The 21,717-nt window shown below is 42.2% G+C and overlaps 1 protein-coding gene across 7 annotated transcripts in view; it reads left to right on the forward strand.

The window, feature by feature from the left end:
* The window catches only part of LOC6596594 (protein FAM102A), a 56,263-nt gene that overhangs the window by 32,630 nt on the left and 1,916 nt on the right, over nt 1–21,717 (forward strand). For 2 of the 7 annotated variants that reach the window (XM_026987901.1, XM_026987900.1), the window contains 7 exons: nt 5,965–6,013; nt 13,564–14,098; nt 14,162–14,473; nt 14,547–14,776; nt 14,837–15,126; nt 15,199–15,281; nt 17,709–18,911. In XM_026987901.1, coding sequence (XP_026843702.1) covers nt 13,923–14,098; nt 14,162–14,473; nt 14,547–14,776; nt 14,837–15,126; nt 15,199–15,281; nt 17,709–18,911 — 2,294 coding nt within the window. In that variant the 5' untranslated portion in view covers nt 5,965–6,013; nt 13,564–13,922. Of the gene's footprint in view, nt 1–5,964; nt 6,014–13,563; nt 14,099–14,161; nt 14,474–14,546; nt 14,777–14,836; nt 15,127–15,198; nt 15,282–17,708; nt 18,912–20,632; nt 21,269–21,717 lie in introns of all 7 variants that reach the window. The other 5 variants (XM_026987906.1, XM_026987902.1, XM_026987903.1 and 2 more) reach the window with 5 other exon arrangements.

Consider the following 21,717-nt stretch of genomic DNA (forward strand, 5'->3'; position numbering starts at 1 on the left):
AAATATCAAAACATTTTTATAGCTGGCAAATCTGAACAATAAACCCGCCTGTGTATATGGCATATCGTTAAAGAGAGGGTATTTTTTATCGCCTGTTTTGGCTTGGGCTTTGGCTTTGGCTCCGGGTTCTCTTTGATGTTCTGCACGATGCAATTTCTATTAATTCTACTGTAATTTTGCACCGGACTTCGCCTCGAAGGTCGTGTTTACTCAAAGCTCCTCCACGTAATCCTGCTGTCGGATGTAACGACCTTCCGTTGCACAGGGATTTAATAGGCATTAGTCAGGCGAATGGCGAATGGCGACTGTGGAATGGCGGGATTTGTCAAAGTACGGGCTTGAAAGGTTTTTCAATTTAAGAGGCACCTTTGCAGGAGATTTCTCCCCGTATTACCGCCACTTGAGCGATGGTTATTCGCACGCGGAATTTTTTTTGATATCACAGAACTTTGTTTACATTAGTGGATCGCTCGCCTGAACTTTAGAGATTAAGCCTATAGGAAAATACTATTTCCCCTGTCATCTGTCTCTTCCACTGATAAAAGCTCAAAGCCCTGGGCATTCGCTCCTCTGACCGACTTGTCTGTGTGTGCTAAGGGCTGATAAGAGCCACACTCTTGGAGCCGGGGATTTTATTGGGCTTTAATTATAGTCGGCAGGCACAATCTGGCATAATAAGTGTTTATACAAATAGATTTCGGGGTTATCAATGACGGAACTAGACGGCATTTAACGTTAGTCTCGTATCTGATTGATTTTAGTTTTTTTTTTTCCTCTTTTTTTGGGGTACGTTGATCTTTTGGTTTATTGACGAAACGAAAGTACATGGGCGGAAAACCATATGTTTACATATTTTTTACCTTAAACGAGTGTGTATTCCAAATAGTTTATTTAAAAGAATTATATTTCTATATTTTTTGTGTTGTTTTGGTAATTTTTTTTTTAAATTTATTTCGAGTTTTGTTTTGGCATATGTTTAGTATTTTTTTTAAGTTTATTCCTTGAGCATATTTTTAGTGCTATTTTTGTATATTTTTTTGTTTATTGTCTTGGTATTTTTTCATACATTGTTTAGTATCTATAAGTATATAATTTACTACTTATTTGTATATTAATTATTATATTAATTATTATATCAATTATTATATTACTTGTTATATCAATTATTATATTAATTATTATATCAATTATTATATTAATTATTATATCAACTATTATATTAATTATTATATCAATTATTATATTAATTATTATATCATTTAGTATTTATTTGTGCATTATTTAGTAATTATCAGTACATTTTTTAGTATTTATTAGTGTATTATTTTGTATTTATTATTATATTATTTTTTATTTATTAGTTTATTATTTAAAATTTATTAGTGTATTGCGTAGTATTTATTAGTCTATTATTTAGTATTTATTAGTATAATATTTGTCATTACTTAGTATATTATTTAGTATTTATAAGTTTGTTATTTATTATTATATTATCTAGATTATTCTTAAAATATTTTTAGTATATTTTCAGTTTGTTTTTGTTTTTTATTATGGTATATTTTATGTATATTTTTGCTTTGAAGTATAGCATATTTAGGGCATAATAGTGCGCGACCATATTTAATGGGTTAAAGGCGGAGGTCCCTACGGCAATAACTTCCCCCAGGACATTGATGACTTATTTACCATTTTTCCACACCCAAAAACCAATGAAACTACTGTGTAATAAATCTAGATAATGAATCTACATATAGACACACATAACTGACAGTAATTTGCTCTTGGGTAAACGAATATATCATGAGTAATTGATTGCTTTCCCACTGGCTTGTTCCTGTTCTAAGAAGCATTGCACTCGCTTTGAGGCGACTAGTGCCCTCGTATCTTATCAAGTTTTCCACTAAAACAAATTGGCAAACAAAAGAACTTCCTTGAACTGTTTTCTTTACTCTTCGGCGGCAGAACGAACTCTTTCCAGCCATGGACATGGCCTGTACATATATTTCTCGGAAATATAGGACACTTTCGAAGGTTCTTTTGTCACTTCAATGATGGCTTTCAATCATTAATTTGCGCTCGTGTATCGTATATCCTTAGATATATATTTATGATACTTTCTACGAGTTTCCGTTTTGGCGATTTTCCGCTTGGCCCACATTATTGACACTTTAGTGTTTTTCCGTTTATTCTCCGAACATGTGGCTGTAGTTTATTGACCAGGGTCAACGGAAGCCCACTGTCTGTCTGTCTCTCTGTCTGTCTGTCTCTGTCGCGCTGTCCATCCATCCCGCCTCTCATCAGCGGGGGGCTGCATTGCGTCATCATGAAAATTGCGCACCAGATTTTTTATGGCTTTTTGTTCGACTACTTAACGCGTTTAGTAACTTTGTTTTTTCGCTGATTTTGTAATGCATTAAAAAGGAATAAAAACCAGTGGCAGCCTTAAACAAAAATAAAAACAGAAATTGTGCTAAAATGTATGCGGCTTCAGGGTTGCCCCTGCCCCAAACAGGATGACCTTTAGATATCTTGCCACAGAATACGGCGTACGAATGCCTGTAATAAATGCAAATTCCCCTGCTAGCCATCACGACGAATATTTTTACCTACTGCCTCGACTCGTAATCAACTGCAGTTTTTTTTTTTTTTGTTTTTTAGGGCTAAAAGTTTTTTGGGGTCTGTTTCTTTTTTGCTCTGGCTTTTGTTTTGGCCCAATGCCAGCGCACAAATGGCCTGGTCTGTGTCACTGGGCCACAGCCGATGACGACGCCAGAGCGAAAAACAAAGTCATTTTCCAAAGAAAAACAGTCCCAAAAAGTATGTAAAACGAAGGAACTGAAAGGGGTTGAAGCTTCATTGGAAAATGTGATGGAAAGTGATTGAATTTATATTGAAATTGAGTAAAAAAGTAATGGCGAAATATAAAGTAATCGCAAGAAATCGAATAAAAGTTTGCCAGTTTAAAGAAGTCTAAAAAACTATTCGATTCTGTGGGATTTTGTTGGATATTGAAGAGGAGTGAATTATTACTTCATTTTTGCTATAAAAAAAGAGCATGATCCCGACTATGGAAATGGTATATGGGGTAGAGAGTAGGGGTAGAAAATAGTTCTCTACAAAATCTTAACACGATTGCAATGATTATGGAAACACTAGGCGGAAAGCCCCCTGCACACTCGCCTCGATTATGCGCCTACCCCCTGCTCACTCGCTTCGCTTAAGCGCGCGGATATGAGTAAAAGATAGATTTTTACTACCCCATGGTTCTATTTAATCAAACCTGATGTTAGATACAAAATTCTCATCAAATTTAGATGGTAACGTTCTCTATAATCCCCAATATCTCTGTGGAAGTTAAGTTTAATGCTATATCACCTATAATCTCTGAGATCCAGATGCATCTTCAAATGGAAAATGCAATATCCCCTCGTTTATAGATCGCTGATTGAGAATAAGAGCTGGGGACATGCTCTCGTCTCTCCACATTCTAAGCTTCTTTCCAATTATCGTCTGAAAGAACATCCTGCTTTTCCACACAATTTCATTCTCAAAAGCCCCAAGGCCCGCCCCCCATTTCCCCTCCACTGATTCAGAGAGAAAAAACCCCCAATTATTGACAAATTACGTATAAACATGAAAATCGTTTGCTCGGCCATGATTTCATTGATTTTTTGCTTCTCTCGTTTTTTGCCATGGAAATTCAGGCAACAACAAAAAAGATCTCTTTCAAGTGCCACTGGAAATACCTGCCGCACAGCCAGTGCACCGGGGTGGGGTGGGGTGTGCCGGGGGGGGGGGGTTTTTTCCCCAACTATTCCCCCCCCCACCATTCATTTTGAGCTTAATTTGCGAAAAAAAAAACATAAACATTAATTTCAGCACTCGGCGGACACCCCATCGGTTTTTGGCCAAAAAAATAAATGTTGGCAGTGGAGAGCCACGTCATAAATTTGTTTAGCAGCTCGCTTCAGCATTTGTTTACTCCGTCAGAGGCTCAGGGGCAGAGGCAGAGCCATTTCGCAAGAGAGCAATGACGTTGTCAGCAGCTGTCGCTATTTATCTATATAGTATATAGTATATAGTATCTTTATCTGTTGGATATCTGCATGTCAGCGCCCCTATGGCGTCAGCGGAATCTATCCATCCATCCATCCATCCAACTATCTATCTATCTATCAGTCGTTGTATCCATCAGATACGACTCCTCTAGTGCAAAACAATAAACATTTCGATTCGTTTCGATTTGATTCGTTCGATTTGCTGGAATTTTTCACACTATAAAAATACACGATTATTGCCGTTTGCCTTCGTTGTGTGGTTTTTGTTTTGTGTGGGTGGTTGGGTGTTTTTTTTGGTATGGAAAATATATAGTCACTGATCGGGCGAACAATGGCTGTGCCTGTGTCAGGTGAGACCCGCAGCTGAGTTCATCAGATGAGTTTGGATCTACAGCTCACCTCTAGATACATATCTCCCCCGAGAGATGATAATAACATTGTGATATACCTAATAAAAAGAACCCGCCTTCAACCCCAGGCATAAGTCACGCTTGGGGTGAGTCTCTGGGTCTCCCGTCTGTGGGTCTCCGGGTCTCCGGGTCTCCCTTCTGTGGGTCTCCAATCTCTGGCTCTCCCGCCTCCGTGTCTCCTATGATGTCATCGTCATCACATTTCACTTCCTCTCTGCTCCACTGCCACTAGCACTGTAACATTACGTGGAAATTGTCAGCTTTACTTCTCGTTTGGCTCTCTTTTTATCGTCTCCGGAGCTGAAGCTGAAGCTAAAACTGACATTTGACAGTGAAACACTTTCGTTTTAAATGCTTTCGTTGTTGTGAATGTTGGATGTGTCGCCTGCCAACAAACGCGACGTCGACATTGCTTTTGGACATTGGCGATAGCTTGAAAGTATGGTGGGCAGGGCGGGGGGGCCCATGGGTGTGTGTTACGTTACAGATATACGCATACACGCGACCATATATATTATATATTATATGTATGTACAATGGAAACTCATTTATTACATTTCTGATAAGTTATTGCGGGGAAGCCGGGAGCTTCAGTTTGCTTTTGCCATTAGAAGCGGCAACACGACTTGTTTCATTCATTCATTCATTCATTCACTTGTTTGTAAAGTGACTTCTGTAAAAGGCGGAAAGGCAATGGAATGCGCAAAATATTTATGGGCTTATAGGCTCTTTAGCTTTTAATTCGGAGCGTGTTCCTGAATCTACAAACAGCCCAAAAGAAAAACAAAATGGTGTTCTTAAAATCTCTTTCAATGGTTTTTAAATATCTGAAATTTTTGGTGCCAATTTAGAGACATAAATATTGCCATCTGACTATTTTGCAAAGTGTTTAAATCTCCAAGTAAAGCCAATTGTTTTGGGAGTTTTTGAAGGGATTTTTGTTTAGAATTATGTCGGGATTATCTCCACATTTATACATATTTTTTAAAGTATTTCTCCCTCCTAAACAATTTAATAGCTCAACAAAAGGCTACACATTTATGCATAGGAAAAAGATAGTTTCCTGAAAGAGTGGCTTCCTCTGCCGGGGCCCCTCTTGTGCCCCTCTCGGAAAACATAACAACCGGCTGTTAAAAATGTGCAATGGCAGGCTCTTTCCTCTGCCAAAAGCCGTTTCCACGACGGGGCCTTAAATCAAAATGAGAAATCCACATAAAAGGAGTTGCACAGTTTTTATAGCTTGCTTTTGGGCGGTGGCGCAACAATTTTTTATGCCCTGCTCCTTGGGTCATTTGTTGCGCAATTTTGTACTCGACTCAAGTTTTTGCTCCACTTTACTTTTGGGGTACAAAGTAGGTCAGGACTTAGCTGCAGCCTTTGATATTTTTGCCTACGTTTAAAAGGGCTTTGAGGTTTTTGCTTTTTTGCATTTCTGAGCAACGGCAATTTTTAATGATGACACTAACTTAACGTGCAACCTCTGATTCTCTTTGCAGGCGGCCTTTCGTGCTGAGGACTGACTTTTAGTGGGGCCTGATAATGCGGGTAAGTTGACACAATTACCCGTACTCTCGGTACAGTCCCAGTGCCAGGTGCCAGGTGCCAGGTGCCAGGAGCCAGGCGCCAGGCGCCAAGCGCCACCAGGTGCAATGGCACTCTGGAGGCGTAACCTCATTAACACTTCAGCGACACACACACACATCCTTCTCCATCAGAGATGGTAGATGTAGGGGAAAAACAGAAGCAGAAACAGAAACAGAGATAGAAATATAATCAGGGGGGAACGGAGGCCATGCTTTGAGAACGAAGGGATTAATACCCTGAAAATGGATTGCTCTTATGATTATGATATTAAAATATGTTGAGTTTCGTTGAATTATAAGGTGCAAGTGTCCCAAATGACACGACCGACCGAGGGGCTATGCTGCATGACGCGTGACATCGCGTTAAGGCTAAATATTACGCCAACAAGTGATTCTTCTATTCGTTTTTATGGTTTCTGTGTATTATAGTCATCTAATTTCGATAGAATTCGATTGATCCATGAATCTACAGCTTTGGATGGGTATATCTTGAGAAGTAAACACTTTTTTGGACTGAATAAGGTTAAAGAAACTGTAGATGAGCTTTGGAGTTGCAAATTATACACTGAAACTAATTTCCATTGAAACAAACCCAAGGAAATGCCTTTTGTTGCTACTTTGTGTTGAAAAGCCACACAGAAACCCAGAATAATGCCCTCTTTTGAAGGGTATAAAAAGTTGTGGGGGAAATTAAGTTTGCACTCTTAATGACGACGACGACGACGACGACAACAAGCTGCTGTCTGCCGCGAGAGCCACGTGTGAGTGATGGAGTGAGTCCGTGGCTGTGCTGCTGCGTGGGTGGGGGCTCCTGTGGGCGAGTGATGGAGGCAGGTATGTAGTTTATGGCCGTTGCAGAACAGCCCTAATGAGTAGGCGGCCTGTGGGTGGGCTATGCTGTCGTCTAATGGCCACAAAGTTATATAATCAAATGAAAGATGAAGGCGTCCATCCGTCCATGAGGATAAACTTTCGAAACCATGTGCATGGCTCTCTCCCCTCTCTCTATCTCTTCGCACACTCTCTCTTAATTGGAAGTACAGTTGACCCTGAAGTGCAATAGGAGCCACAGCTCGTTAAAGTTCCATTGCCTACATTCAAGGGTATTTTCGTAACCTTTTCTTCGGAGTGGACGCTGGCATGTAAAAATAATATAATATTATTGCCTGGCTCGGCTCCCCGAAAGGCCATAGGTTTATTGATATAACCTCCCACGGGAGAAAAGGTCGTGACGTGCAAAGCTCTCATGCTAACAAAAAATGTCGAAAAGTTAAGGGAGCGAGCGAAAGTGGGAGTAGGAGTGGGTGTTCCAACTGCATTGACAGCTTTTTCTCTCTCTCTCTCTCTGCTCTCGTATTTTTGTGTGTGAAGTAAAACTTCCCTTTAAAATGGGTTGTTTCCATTAACACTGCCTGCCTGCTGCCTTCTGCCTTCTGCTTGGCTTCTACAACACTTGGCTTCAAGGTCAATGTCTCGTGACAGCTTGGGACTCAAGTCTCGTCTCGTTTTCGTCTCTCCCTCTCTCTCTCTGTCTCTTTGGGCTCCTCTTTGCGGTGTCTGCTATCATCGCGTACGCTTTGTCCCACAGATGAACGAAGAAATCACTCAACGCCGCCCGTTTTTCAATCAAGACACGTGGTCGGGTTGGCCTTTGGCTTGAACTTCTGCTGTGCTGTGGCGTGGACTGGATTTCGGAATCGGAATTTAACAGCCTGACAAAGTGAGGGAATTGCGAGGTGGAACCAGTTCGCAGAAGTTCACGGATTGACGGAGGTTTATTTTGTGGCAAGAACAATACTTTAGGGAGGCTTATTTTGTGGAAGTTTCGATGATTATTTGAAGATTATTTTGGAGGAATTTCAGGATTATTTGATAATTATTTCGGATGCTATTCGAGGATTCATACGTTTGAAAGTGATAAATGATTTGGGGGAGAAATAATAATATAACGAATGGTGTTATAGAAGAGCTAAGGGGGGTGTTAGGGTCTTTATAGGGCTCTAACGGTTCGTTCTACTTTTGGTAATGTTTAAAAATGTGTATTTGTATAGGTTTGATGTAAATGAAAGATTTTTAGATGTAAAGCTTATAAATTTAAAGAATTCTTATACCAGGAAGCACTAAAAGAGTGGCATGAAATCGTACAGGATTTAATTTCGAATGCTTAAATCTTAAAAGAATATTATTTATGCTCCATTCAAAACATTAAAAAAACTACGCGGTAAAACTGTAATGGTTTTGAAAATATTTTCCAATAATTAAGCTTATTTTTCAAACAATAAACAAAAGTCTTAGCCACAAAATATGGGAATTCCATTCCCATTTCCTGCTTTTTAAAGAATCCCTCTACATACATGTATTCCGTTTCATCTGGCACTTCATTTGTTTGCCAATTTACGATACGATTATGTTTGCACTTTGCATTGATGGAGCATCGGAGGCCTACCCCTACCCCCACCCCCAGGCCCCTAGCTCATCGGCTGTGCGGTTCTGTAGGCGCCCCCCTACAGCGCTTATCTTTATGGACGCAGTCACTCAGTCCCTCTCACTCGTTCACTCACTCAACCGACACTTTGGTCGGGCAATCGGGCGTCGGGCGTCGGGCGAGCGGCCGTCGGGAGAGTGGGAGAGTGACCTCGTGGCTCTTGGCATATGCTGTGCCATATGCTACGTGCTGCCTCCACCCGAAGGCAATCGCTCTCTCTCTCTCTCTGTTCGGTCTGATACGATCAGAATCCCCGTTATTTGTTTGGACTTTTACACATCATTAGAGCTTGAATATTTTTGAGGGCGATGCGCGAGGAGGCTTTCGGGGGATCAGAGAGAGCCAGCGATGGGCAGAGCGAGTGTGTGTGCTCCTCGTGTATGCAAAAGCATTGCGACATGTGTGCAACAGCTGCAGCTCGGGAATCGGGTAACGGAAACACTACTCATACGAGATGAAGGGGCGGGCGAGGGTGGGATGAGGAGTGTGGGGAGTGGAAGTGCGAGAAGATGAGGACGGGAACAAGTGTGAACAACTCTGGGACACCTGCTACTTGGACGACTTTGTTGTGGAATGGTGGGATGGGAATTATAGGAATGATCTAAAAGAAATTACTATTATTGTCACTAAAAGTTATCCGATTTGTATGAATTTTGGTAAATAGCTAGATATTTCCTATAATTTTAACTCCACGGAAAACTGGGAACACCACAGCTTTTTTTACGACTGCTAAAAGTGGGAAAATACTTCATTCAGCGAAATCTTGAACCCCACAAGTACAAAACCTTAACTTGATCGATATATGCACCCCGATAAGAAGCCTTTAACTTGTCAATATTTATTGCGACTAAATTTATTAAATGTTATTGATGATTGCAGACCTGTAGACTTATCAGAGTAAAAAATTAAAAGATAACTAAGTAAATTCCGCTGCCAGCCCTCGGTGAACCCCCATTTTGCTTCTTTGTCGCCGGCTGCTTGACAATTTCAGATGTCAGATGTCTGCTTATCAGATTGTCGCATCTAACGGGGGACGGGACTGATTAGTGCCACAGACACCACCATTGTCTGGAGCTGTGGACTTAAAGCGTAGCTCCACATTACATTATGCATCTGATGGAATTAATTGTGAGAATTGCCGCCGTGCTGTTCATGGACTTGGCCTCCAAGCAGAGGCAGACGTCTCCAGGCAACGGTACGCCCCCACACACGCAGAATGTGGCACGAGCGCGACTCACTCGCTCTGAGCATTAGCTGGGGGCAAAATGAAAAGCAAATAGAGGAAAAGCGCACTACAATGCAATATAATTGCCAGGCAAATGCCAAAGATACTCCGCACACACATGTGTGCGTACGTAGATACATAGATACATATGCTGTAATGGCAAGTGCCACAGATAGTTGGCAATTAAGGGATCTCTCTATGGGAAAGCATTGCACTGAACTCTGCCGAGTCATTGGGCCAGGGGAAAATCATTATGGGAAAGGTCTAATTAGTGGCAGTAACTGTATTTATGTACACGACTGGCATTTACGGTTAGTGGCACAAGATTACTTAATAGATTCTGCACATTTCTTGGAATTTATTTAAGAGTCATTTCAAAGAAATCTCAAGGTTTTCTGATGATTCGAAAACGGCAAGAAATGTGTAATAGCGGGTTTTATTAAAGAAGTTTATACCTTTTCTGAAATGCAAAGTAACTTAAAGCTTTTTCTTATTATTAAAATAATAAAAGAATTAAAAGGACTTCACAAAGATACCTAAAATATTTATCTAAATATTATCGTTTACCTTTTAAAAATCGGTGGGAGTACGCTGTTTTATTTGTCTGCTTAAGGAAAATTTCTCGTAAAATGTCCTTTCGTGGAATTTATTTAAAAGTAATTGTGGCAAAGAAATTTAAAGAATTTAATCTGAAGCTTTTCTGATGATTCGAAAATGGCAAGAAATGTGTAATAGCGGGTATTATTAATATATAAACAAAAGATTAAAGAAGTTTATACCGTTTCTTAATATCAAAGAAAGTTACAGCTTTTCTTATTATTAAAAAATACCTAGAATATGCATGTTACTATTATTAAATTATTAATTAGTTGTACTACCTTTTCAAAAATCACTAAGAGTCCGTGCTTTTATTTGTCTGCTTCTCATAAAATGGCACTTCTTGGAATTTATTTCTAGTTCCTTCTTGCTAATTGAACAAGTTTTTCCCCCAGGACTTGCACGACTCACCGAGCTCTTCGTTTTCCTAATTACAATTGCCATAAAGATATGGCTTTGCAGTGTGATCGGAGAACTGATTGAAAATGTTTTCATCGGAGCATTTTGTTTATAGTCCGCTTGTCATCGACTGGCGCCAGCTGTTTGTTGTTTTTTTCCCGTTTTATTGTTGTTGTTTTTTGTTCTTTTGCCAAGTTTTGCAATGCGATGCCAAGAGCCTCGCACCCAAGATGTTTTTCGTATTTGCATTTGTTGCATATTTTGCAAGAAAATATTTGTTAATTTCTCTCTCTGCCCTCTCTACGTCTCCCTCTCTCTCTATTTTTCTTTCCCTATAAATGTTTATATAGTAGTTTTGGTGCTGCGTCATTGTTAATAAATAAATTACCGCCACAACTGCTGCCACCTTGTCCCCTAAAATCGGGTGCGCTGTGGCAAGGTAAAGGTCAATGTGACATAATCAAAATTGTTTACTTTTTCTTCTTTCTTTTATTAATTTACATATTGTGTTCCCCCCACGCACACTCGTGTGTACTCTAATTGGCATTTGGACAAAGGTCTAATCAAATTTGATTGACGAACAATTTGGCAATTAACGTAGTCGAAACTTTTCTCATCATCAGAGAAAAGAGTCCCTCGGGGAAAATCAACAGAGAGAACTCATTAAAAAGGCATCCCCATCGCCCCCCACGCACTTGGCCTTAATGAAAAGGACATTAAGAGGAGACGCTTAACAAAGTTGCAAGTTTTAAGCGTAGTTCTCCCAGGGAGTGTCCTCTGGGCGAAAAGTTGCTCGAAATCCACTTCTCTCGTGGCCGAAAGGGGATTGCAAGTCCGTTCCCAAAGGAAAGGACTCCGATTGTAAGTCTGTTAGTCGGTAAGTGGGTCAGTCAGTGGCTTTACGTGTCAGCGAGCAATCCCTTTTGGCTTTTTGGCTGCACGCGGAAATGTTCCTCGAGTCCGTCCGCCCTCCGTTCAACCGCATGTCCATCCCTGCCTCAACTGTTAGTTTCGGTTTAAACTGGGGATTACTTTTGGGTGCGGTTTTTGGGGCGGCAAACCAGCCGCCCCCAGAAGGGGCGAAAATCTACTAGAATAACATTTCCAGTGATTTGTCTGCTTCTTTTCGTACGGTATCCAGTGGCCAGTGGCCAGTGTCCAGTGGCATAATCCCCCCGAGGGCATAAGTGGGTTAATGGTTTTCTGTGTGTGTTTTCTGATTGGTTCTGGCCATATTTGTGTTGGCCATTGGTGCGGCTAATGTGGGTAATGGACATAATTGGCGTGACGGGGATTTTCCTGTGTCTCTGCCTCTGTCTGGGTGTGCATTATGGAAAGTGTGTTTATGACAAATCACTTAGGAAATCTGGCACTAAATGAAGGAAAGCAGGGAGTGTTTGGAGAGATTATTGATATTCAAGATGGCAAGGACTGAAGCTTCTGTAAGTGGAGTGTTCTTTCATGGGAAAACCTTTCTTTAAAGGTATTTCCAGAGCCTCAGAGCCCCACCACATCACCAAATGCCTCCTAAAATGGTTCATTGAATTTGTGACGCTCATGACGGTTCCCCCACTCGTATCATGGCAGCCATCAAAAGCCATAAATCACTCCTCGAACATTCAATTTTTTATCCATTTTCCTCCTGCTGTGGCAGGCGCCTAAAAATATGCCGCATGACGGCATTTGGACATTTTTCAGGCCGCTTAATCAGAATATATCAGGCCATAATATAAAGTCAATCATTTTATCGCTATACTCATGTAAATATACGGAATGCATAGTATATTTGAGCTGCGACAACACTTAAATAATTAAAAAGACCAACACACGCAATGGGAGGAAATCGCATGGAAGGACCTCCATTTCCATTCAATTTCTTTGCCCCTAGGCGTAAATATTTGCTGTATAATTTGCTATACAATACAGAATGGATTTCAAGAAGCGTTTCGCTTGATTTATACACGCAAATCGGTGACGCATTACTCACCCATGGGCTTTTCTTTGTCTTTTTGTCTGTGCGATTATTTCTAGATACCACACCATCTTTCTGGTTTCGACTTTTCGCTGTTTGCATTCTGTTTCATCTCAAGTTTGCGAATTTCGTTCTCTTTTAGATTGATGACTAATCTGCTGGGCTGTTTCTGTGTGATTCTGGGAACTCAGATTGTCTCTCAATATATTCACAGTTCTCAATTAAATATATGCAATCAGGTTGGTTTCATTCTTTAAACGATTTCAGTCAATTTGTTAAATGATCAAAGTGGCATTCCAGCGAGGGATGGCAAAGAGCAGCGGGATTTACATATCGTATTGACTCTTGGCAAAATATTTGCATAAAAAACTAGGCCTAACAATAGTTGGGTGTCAACAAAATAACTTATACGTAATAATGATTAGAAGAGGGAGCGATCGGGGTCACCAAATGGCACTCAATACTTAAAAATACTCAATACTTTAAATTCTTCAAAGAAATATAATTAGACTCTAATTCGAGGTTCGGTCGGGGTCACCAACATAACTTTTGCTTAAAATTTAGCTTTTTTGGTCAACAATCCACATAGAATCTTCACCAGTGAAAACCAGCCGTAAATTACCTTTTAGTATTAATAAACTTTTAAATTTAAGTAAATGATATTTTACTCTCTTTTGGGGTCACCAAAATAACTTGTACCAGAGAAATATATGAAAAATGGGTTATGTTGCTGGAGTTTATAATCAAAATATACTACATACTACACACATACACACACATCTGCTCGCTTACACAACTGCTTTTCTTTCGTTTTTGGGTTATTTTTGCCTGCAGTTGGGAGCCCAGCAGTAGCGCCACCACACCACCAACTCCACCCACCGGCAACCCTAAGAATGGCAGGCATGTAAGCATCCAGAAAAAAGGGAAAAACACGGATAAGGAAATTGAAAAATAGTAAACAAAAAAGAGAGGAAACTAAAAGCAAAGCAAACTAAAAAAAACTCACCAAAGAACACAGAGAGATAAAGAAAAGTTTCTGAGGAAAACAAGAAGAACGGAGGCATCCTTAGAGCAAAACCCGAGTACCCAGAGGTATCCAGAGGCGGTGCTTGGCAGCCGCCCGAAAGGCTTTCCATCTTCATCCATTCGGAGGCGCAGCAGTGAACGGCCACGGATTATTGGAAGGGAACTGAATGACACTACTCGGGCCTAGCGCCCCTGGCATGGCCTTTATGATGAAAAAGAAGAAGTACAAGTTCAATGTGGAAGTGCAGCTGCAGGATTTAGTCGAGGTGGCCCTCGTCAATGAGGTGCTCTTCGCCAAGATACGTCTGCTGGATGGCGGTTCATTTCAGGAGTACAGCAGTCGGTAAGATCTGCACAGCCTCTCGATCTAGGTCGTGCTTTAAACTAATTTTCCCTCTTTGTGTAGAGAGGAGGTGATAAACCATCGCGTGGAATGGAACCGCAGCTTCGAGTTTCCCTGCAAAATGAGCGCGAATGCCTCGACGGGCGTGCTGGATCCCTGCCTGATGCGCATCTCCATTCGAAAGGAAATACGGGGCGGTCGCAGTTACTATAAGCTAGGTTTTATCGACCTCAATCTTGCCGAATTTGCCGGCGCCGGCCTCACATCGCGTCGCTTCCTCCTCGAGGGCTATGACTCGCGGCATCGTCTCGACAACTCCATGCTGAGAGTAAGCATCAAAATGCACATGCTAAGCGGTGATATACTCTTCAAGGCGTAAGTACAGCACCACTGGGACGCTCTGAAACACCCTGGACTTGGTTTTCTAATTGATTTTCCTTATGTGCAGACCCACACCGAGTCTGAAGAGCAAACAGACGAAGCCCTCCATGGATGATCTGACGAATGCCGCCACCGGAGTGGGTCTGCAAACGCCAACGGCCACGGCGATGCCCAGCATCGGCAGTGGTAGCGGAGGCAATGCCATTCCCCTGGGCGGCAGTGGCGCCACACTGGGAGGCGTCTCCAGCAACCAGTCGCTGCCGGGAACGCGACCCGTTTCATCCACAAAGGAGGAGGGTAAGAGCTCCCTCCAACGATGCCAGATCGCGGATCAATATTGGGACTATTCTCTTGCAGATCTCGACCCACAGTCTCTGATTGCGGCCGTCGTGACGGACTCTGGCCTGTCGGAGTCCTCGGAGTCGGCGGTGACGCTTACCACGGATAATCTGCAGCAGCATGCCGCCGCCGCTGCCTCAAATGCCATCACACCGCTGCCCCACGCCCTCAGCGGACTGGGGATCATTGGTAGCAATAATTATGGCACCACAGGAGTCTCGGGAGTGGGCGGCGTCGGCGGCAACGCGGTCAACACTGCCGCCCTCATGGAAATGGGTCATTCGAGGAATTCCAGTAATACTAGTCAAGTGAGTGTACCTGTTGCACCATTAACCAGTGGGACCATTAACTAATCCGCTCTTGCCCCTCCCTCCGTCCAGATGTCGAAAGGTTCGGGTTATAGTAGTTTTTCGCACAGTCAACATTCGAGGCAAAGTTCCGAGGGCGACTCGGGGCACGCTAGGTAAGTTTATCAACTCTGAACCCATTCTCAAACATTCTGCTACAAAGTGTATAAAGGCCTACGACTTCTTTTCATTGTATTCCTTTTTTTTTGCCTTCGATTCTACCAAATCTGCTCTCTAATCTGTAAACTATATAAACTATGCGCTATATAAATGCTAAAGCCTACAGCTAAATCTCTCTCTCTCTCTCTGTACAAACCTGTGTCTAAAAACAAAACCCCATTTAACCCAAGCGACAAGTCTGTGGACTTGACCTTTGAGTCTCTAACTCTAACCAAATTGCACGTTAAATGTGTACTAAAACCAAAAACCTATTGGAACAACAAGCTCCAACAAATTTAACACACACACACACACCACCACACAAACACATACACACACCTATACTTGAACTAGGATATTATTTTAGTTGAATTTTTCCAAATTAAAAGTAACTTTTACTTTAGTTTTTAGTCTAGTATTTATATTTACAAGAGTTTTTCTTTATTTATTATTGATTATTGAATAGTTATTAGAATCTCTTATCGTTAAGTTATGTTAGGACTGCTATCAACTGTACTTTTCGAGTTCTAAAAATTATACTGATATTTATAGAATAGATTATGTTAAAGGTTATCCCTTGAGCCTTCAAAATTTATGCATAATCCATCATCAAGGCTCATGGGCCACGAAAAACGTTTCGACTGGTTTGATTTTGTTTTAGTCCATCTATCAATCGTTCATGCTGTCAAAGATAAAGTTCTATAGAGATAAAGTAATGTGTAATGTAATGGAGTGCTTTGAATACCCCTTAACTGTTGTCAGATATTGAAAATCTGATATAAAATATATAGAAATGGCGCAGAAACAACTCCTGATATCAGAATATCTTCTCCTACAGGCAAATAGCACCTTCCTTTGGCATTTTCAAGGCATATCTCATAGATTCAAACAATAAATCCTTCAAAAAACATACCCCTTCTGGGTAAAAGTACTTAGTTTTTGCTTAATTACCTCCTAAGGAGAGTATTTTCTATCTTTCTTTAGTTCATTGATTAAAACTTCTTAGAAATCATCTTAGCTCTTATTATCAACAGAATTTCTATGCATTTCCTGCATAAGCACTCTTTATAAATAGTATTTTCCCTAAAAAGATCTACTGGAAGTAACCAAATCTCTTCTCGGATGCCTTTATCCCCTTCGCTTAACCGCAACACTGAGGGCACACCTTCACAGAAGCGATCCTAACTGACAGTTCCATTATAGACTGGAGGCCATCTGCACTCCACTCTGCAGCTGCGGGCTCTCTCTCTCTCTCTCTGCCTCTTCCGTCTGAAGATATTTCCTTCAATTATGTTATGCAAATTTCTAGTTAGTAAATGTGCCGCCACCAGCAAATGTGCTGGGGATGCGGGATGCTGCTGCTGCTGCACAAACAAAAACAACAACATGCTACAAATTTCCCATGGCAAAAGTTTAAGGTCAAACGACGGCAAGTGCATGCAAACTCGTGTGTGGCATGGCAGAGGCGTTCTAATATCCTTTGTGCTTCCGTGACCAGACTGGTTGGCTGCTGGCTGCCACTGCCACTGCCACTGTGGCTCGTGTGGCACAGAGAATGCATGTTGGCTGCATTTCAAAAATGCTGCATGTTGTCTGTGATTAGCGTTCGGCTTGGGTGGGGTTGGCCGGGGGGGAGGGAGGGCAGGGCACACAATATGAAAATTGTTGAGCCAAAGAAATGTTTTTCGCTAGAATATGAAGCTCTGATGACTTCATCAACTGTGTGGGCCTTGCCCCCGAGATTTGTGGTTTTTGGCCTTTGCAAAAAAAAGTTGTGTGCCCCACAGCCTTGAGTGAAGAAAAGTTTTTGAAAACTGTGGGAGATCCGGAGATTCTTTGCCGTGAAATGTTGTGGAAAGTTAACCCAAAACCGCATTTTATTCAGCCTACTTTTAGTGGTCGCTCATCCCATTCCATTGGCACCTTCAGGTCTCTGGTTAATTCTGTAATAATTTTAATAGGAAATCCCTAACTTAGTTCTAAGAAAATTAACTTGAATTCATTCGGTAATAATGGTTAAGGTCATACATTGAATCCCTTGGCGTTTTTTCCCCGCTCTAATCTGGTTTTATGGTAGCTTTTATAATTTATTTACTTATTTATTTAGTGGAACTAATTTAATTTAATTTTTAATTATTTGTTGGCTAAATTGTTTTAACACCAATTTTTGTTTTTCTTTCTTTTTCTTAACCAAAAAATACTATATATAATTTGTATATAATAACAAATATGGGGTAAATGGCAAACAAACAAAAAAAAAAACAACTAACAAAACGCAATAAATACCTTAAAAAATAACATTTTTGTAAAACAAATTAAAAAAAAAAATCGAATCAACGAATCATCGTCCAAAATCAAATGAAAAAATCAACAACAAACTATAGTCGTTTTAGAAAATCCGTTTCTCTACTCAATAGACTCAATCAGAGGGCAGTAAATGCCATGAAATTGAATATACCACAATGTCGGAAAGGTCACGAAAAGGAGCGGCAGCAGAAGGACCAACAGCCACCAGTGGTTGGCCTTGTGCCCCCGGCGAGCCACCACCATCACACGACACACCTGAGCCTCACCACCACCATTGAGTATGTGAGCGAGGAGCAGCTGTACTCGACGCCGAATGCCACTATGAACACGGGGAATACCCTGCAGCTGGAGGACTTTCACACGCCGATGGCAGAGATACCTGTGGAGCCACAGTTCCACTCGACAGCACCCACCACACATACCACACAGTATTACGACAGCGGAGAGGCCAGCGACACGGACGAGTACATGAACGAGGACTCGGGGGACAATGACTCGGGGCTGGAGGAGAACTACCACACACCGCGGGTGGCCAAAATCAAGTCCATGGAGAATCTGTCGATACTGGAAATGGAGTTCCACAAGGCCTCCATGGAGCTGGATCGGAACTCGCCGCGACGGCTCAAGCAGCTGGCCGAGCACGCCAAGATACCCAAGATGAAGTCGCTGAATAATCTCTGCTTCGACGACTACTCGGAGCAGGATGTCCGCGAGGAGTTCCAGCGCATCCACGACCAGTCGATGGAGGAGCGACTGCGCTTCCAGCAGCATCACCACTTCGGCCCGGGGCTGCGCAAGAACTCCACCACCTCGAATGGCTCCTCGGGGAAGCTGTACGTGAAGCACCAGACCCACCAGAGCCATCACATAAAGGTGGGCAACGCCAAGTTCATCGGACAAGATGGCTACGACAGTCCGCAGAGCCCGCATTATCCCATACAGAAGATGCGATCGATGGGCACCATTCCGGATGTTGTGAGCGAGCGCATCGAAGCGGATCCCTTCCTCACGCCCACCACCGAACGGAAGCCAACTTTCCCGCGCTTGATACAGTCGGCCGAGAAGCCAGCCCTGGGCTATGTGAATCGTCTGCTCAACTACGACGTGGTGGATTCCCCAGCGGAACTGTTGGCCAACTCCGTGTCCTTTATGTCGCGCACACCCTTCGAGCGAGCCTATCGGCGTAACATCCTGCAGGGCACTTCCTCGACCCCTCTGGCCACGCAGGAGACCTACATCGTTCGGCCACATTCCACGAATGCTGCCTACGAGCTAATGAGGTTCGTCGCGCTTTTATTTTCATATCAACAATCAGAAAAAAAAACATCATAAAACTAGCAAGACAGATGAGTTACTCGTTACTCGTTGAAAGTTAATCGTTACTCGTTACTCGTTAGATTTCTAGAGACAAATTTAGAAAAATTCTCAGAAGAATGCTTCTCTAGCGTCATTGTCCCTCGTCCTGGTCCTTGGTATTGCCCCCTCTGCACACAGCCGTTTGTTCTCGTTTCCATTTAACATGCGATTATTCACATATTTTTACGTTACTCGTTACTCTCTTATTTCTTTACTCGTTACTCTTTTTCTTCGTTTTGTTTTTGTTCTGTTTTGTTTCGTTTCGTTCAATCGTCTATACTAATCATCAGAGAATACTTCTATGGGTCTCAAGTACTTCTTAAGGGCTTTAAGTTAGACTTAAGTTAGATGTAACGATTATAACATGTTTTGGGACACTGCAGATTCCTTAAAACTTGTAAATTATTTTGTATTTTTATGGAGAATCGGTTTCTAAGCACACTCCTCCCTTACCTTGGTGCCCCTCGGTGATATTAATGATCTAATCAACACAAAAACAAAAGAAACCCCAAGACCCTAACAGCTCAGGATATAAAATACAAACGGTTCACCCTAATAACTATGATTCCATAAAGAAATTGCACTAAAAGGCTTTTGAGTGACCATTCAAATAAAAAGCATTTGCTCCCTTTGCCATTAAGCAATTAAATGGTGTGTAAACTAGTTAGCCTTACCTGTGAAATGGCCTTCTTCTACCCCCCTGCCCCAGCCCCAGCCACAGCCACACCCACAAGAACATGGACAAGCCCTTGAGGTCACCAGCAGCAGAGCCAGAGTGAAATGAAATCTGGGACAAGGATGTGGCCCAAGTGCAGGGCCACCTGAACGCCCCCTCTGTGCTCTGCTCTGCTCTGGTCTGCTCTGCTGGCTATTTGTATGAAATTTGTATGAATTTTGTGCGACCCTCTGCTCTGCTCTTAGATTTTCCCAATTTAAAATTCAATTTGAGGCGAATCTCAGATAAATTTGCATAGAGAATCAGCTCCAGAGCTTAAAGCAGAGCGTGGAGCGCAGAGCGTAGAGCGTAGAGCAGACAGGGATGTGGGATAGTGCTTGTAAATTGTCAGGGCGGGGCATTAAATGCTGGGTACGACATTTTGAGGGGGCACCAGCATTCAGGGGCGACAGGTCAGGGTTATATCAATGAGAGATAGACTGGTGTGTGGCACTGGCGTCTGTGTGGGGCATGCTGCTGGCGCGTGTCCGCTTGGGTTTCATGTCGTAATGGTTGATATAAATAATGTAATTGATGGGAAACCATGGATTTATATTAGTTTCTAAAGCATTAAACTTGATGTAAGAGATCTCTTGGCCTTATTTCTGTTTAAAGGAATTTATTTGAATTTTCTTTTCGATTTAATTTCCAATAAATATGAATCCGAACACAAACACAGCCACAACTAAATCTGATACACATACTTACATATATCGAATACCCCGCCAAAAATACGCTCTTATCATATATAAAACGCATATATCAAATTCAAAAGCTTCTTAAATATACAGAAAATATTACAAATCGGCCAATAATTTGGTTGATTTCTTAAGTTTGTTTAAGTTTTGCCCAAGAAAATACATGCTTTTGGTTTGCAAAGATGATTTTATGTTAAATGTGTGTCTAAAACGAATATTCGAACGAATGCAGAAGCTTCAGTGGAGTTCCTCGTCGCCTCTTCGACGGCAACAACAGCAACAGCAGCAGCGGCAACAATTGCCAGAACAGCAACAACATTGCCACCGGTTCGGGGAGTGGCAGCACCAGGCAGCAGCAGCAGCAGGCAGGAGGAGGAGCCAATACCACCAGTTGCTATGTCCTGGGATCCAGTTGTTCTCCGTGCGGCACCCTCGCGAGCATACACTCGAATCACTCGGCCTCCTCGTCGAACGGAAGCAACAGCAACAGCAGCAGCAGCGGGGCAGTCATCACCTTCCAGTGCAACTCGAGCTGCGGCCAGGACACTGTGGACGGCCCGGCCTCCTACTCCCCCCAGCAGCAGCACCAGCAGCAACAGATGAGCGTGGGATCCCCCAATGGACATGGCAGCAGTCCCCGTCTGGGCAACGTCATGTCGGCGGATGCCCTCAGTTCGCTGGCCGCCAGTCCCACAGACGCGTGCAGCATACGCTCCAATCCGTCAGCGGCCTCCCTGCTGCTGTCCACCTCCGCGGCGGCTGCCGAGGCGTCCGCCATGTCCTCGGCCACCACGATGTCCATGTCGGGAGCAACGCTATCGCCGCTGGCCACCACACAGATCATACGCCGCCCCAGCATCACCATGATGTGGGTTCCCATTCGATCTATGGCTTTTATTGCCTTTGCATAAAGTTAGCTTTTAAGTTGGTGTCAAATCCCTCTCCTTCTCCCACTCCTACTCTCCCGCCCCAAAAAACCAGTGCATTTTCCACACTAGATGCTACGATATCTTTCTACCAAGGATATGATGTGTGTGTGTGTGTGGAAAATGTGCTGGCATAAGATCCAATTATTCCCTTTTTATATGTCTATGCTAATTGTTTAAGTTCCGCTACGATTACTATATAGATCCCCGATATTTTTGTGCATTTTAGATGTAATTTTCATTTCAAAGGTTATTTATAATTTAAGAATTCCTCAAAATATATTGTTAAATGTTCAACTAGATGTTTTTGCACATGTAGTATATGTTCAAATCCATTTAAACCATTAACTGCAATAATATTCATCGTTTTTATGATTTCCTACTTTTCCCA

Source organism: Drosophila persimilis, unplaced genomic scaffold (assembly GCF_003286085.1).
Source record: "Drosophila persimilis strain 14011-0111.01,24,50 unplaced genomic scaffold, DperRS2 tig00000124-arrow-pilon, whole genome shotgun sequence".
In the NCBI taxonomy this organism is placed as follows: domain Eukaryota; kingdom Metazoa; phylum Arthropoda; class Insecta; order Diptera; family Drosophilidae; genus Drosophila; species Drosophila persimilis.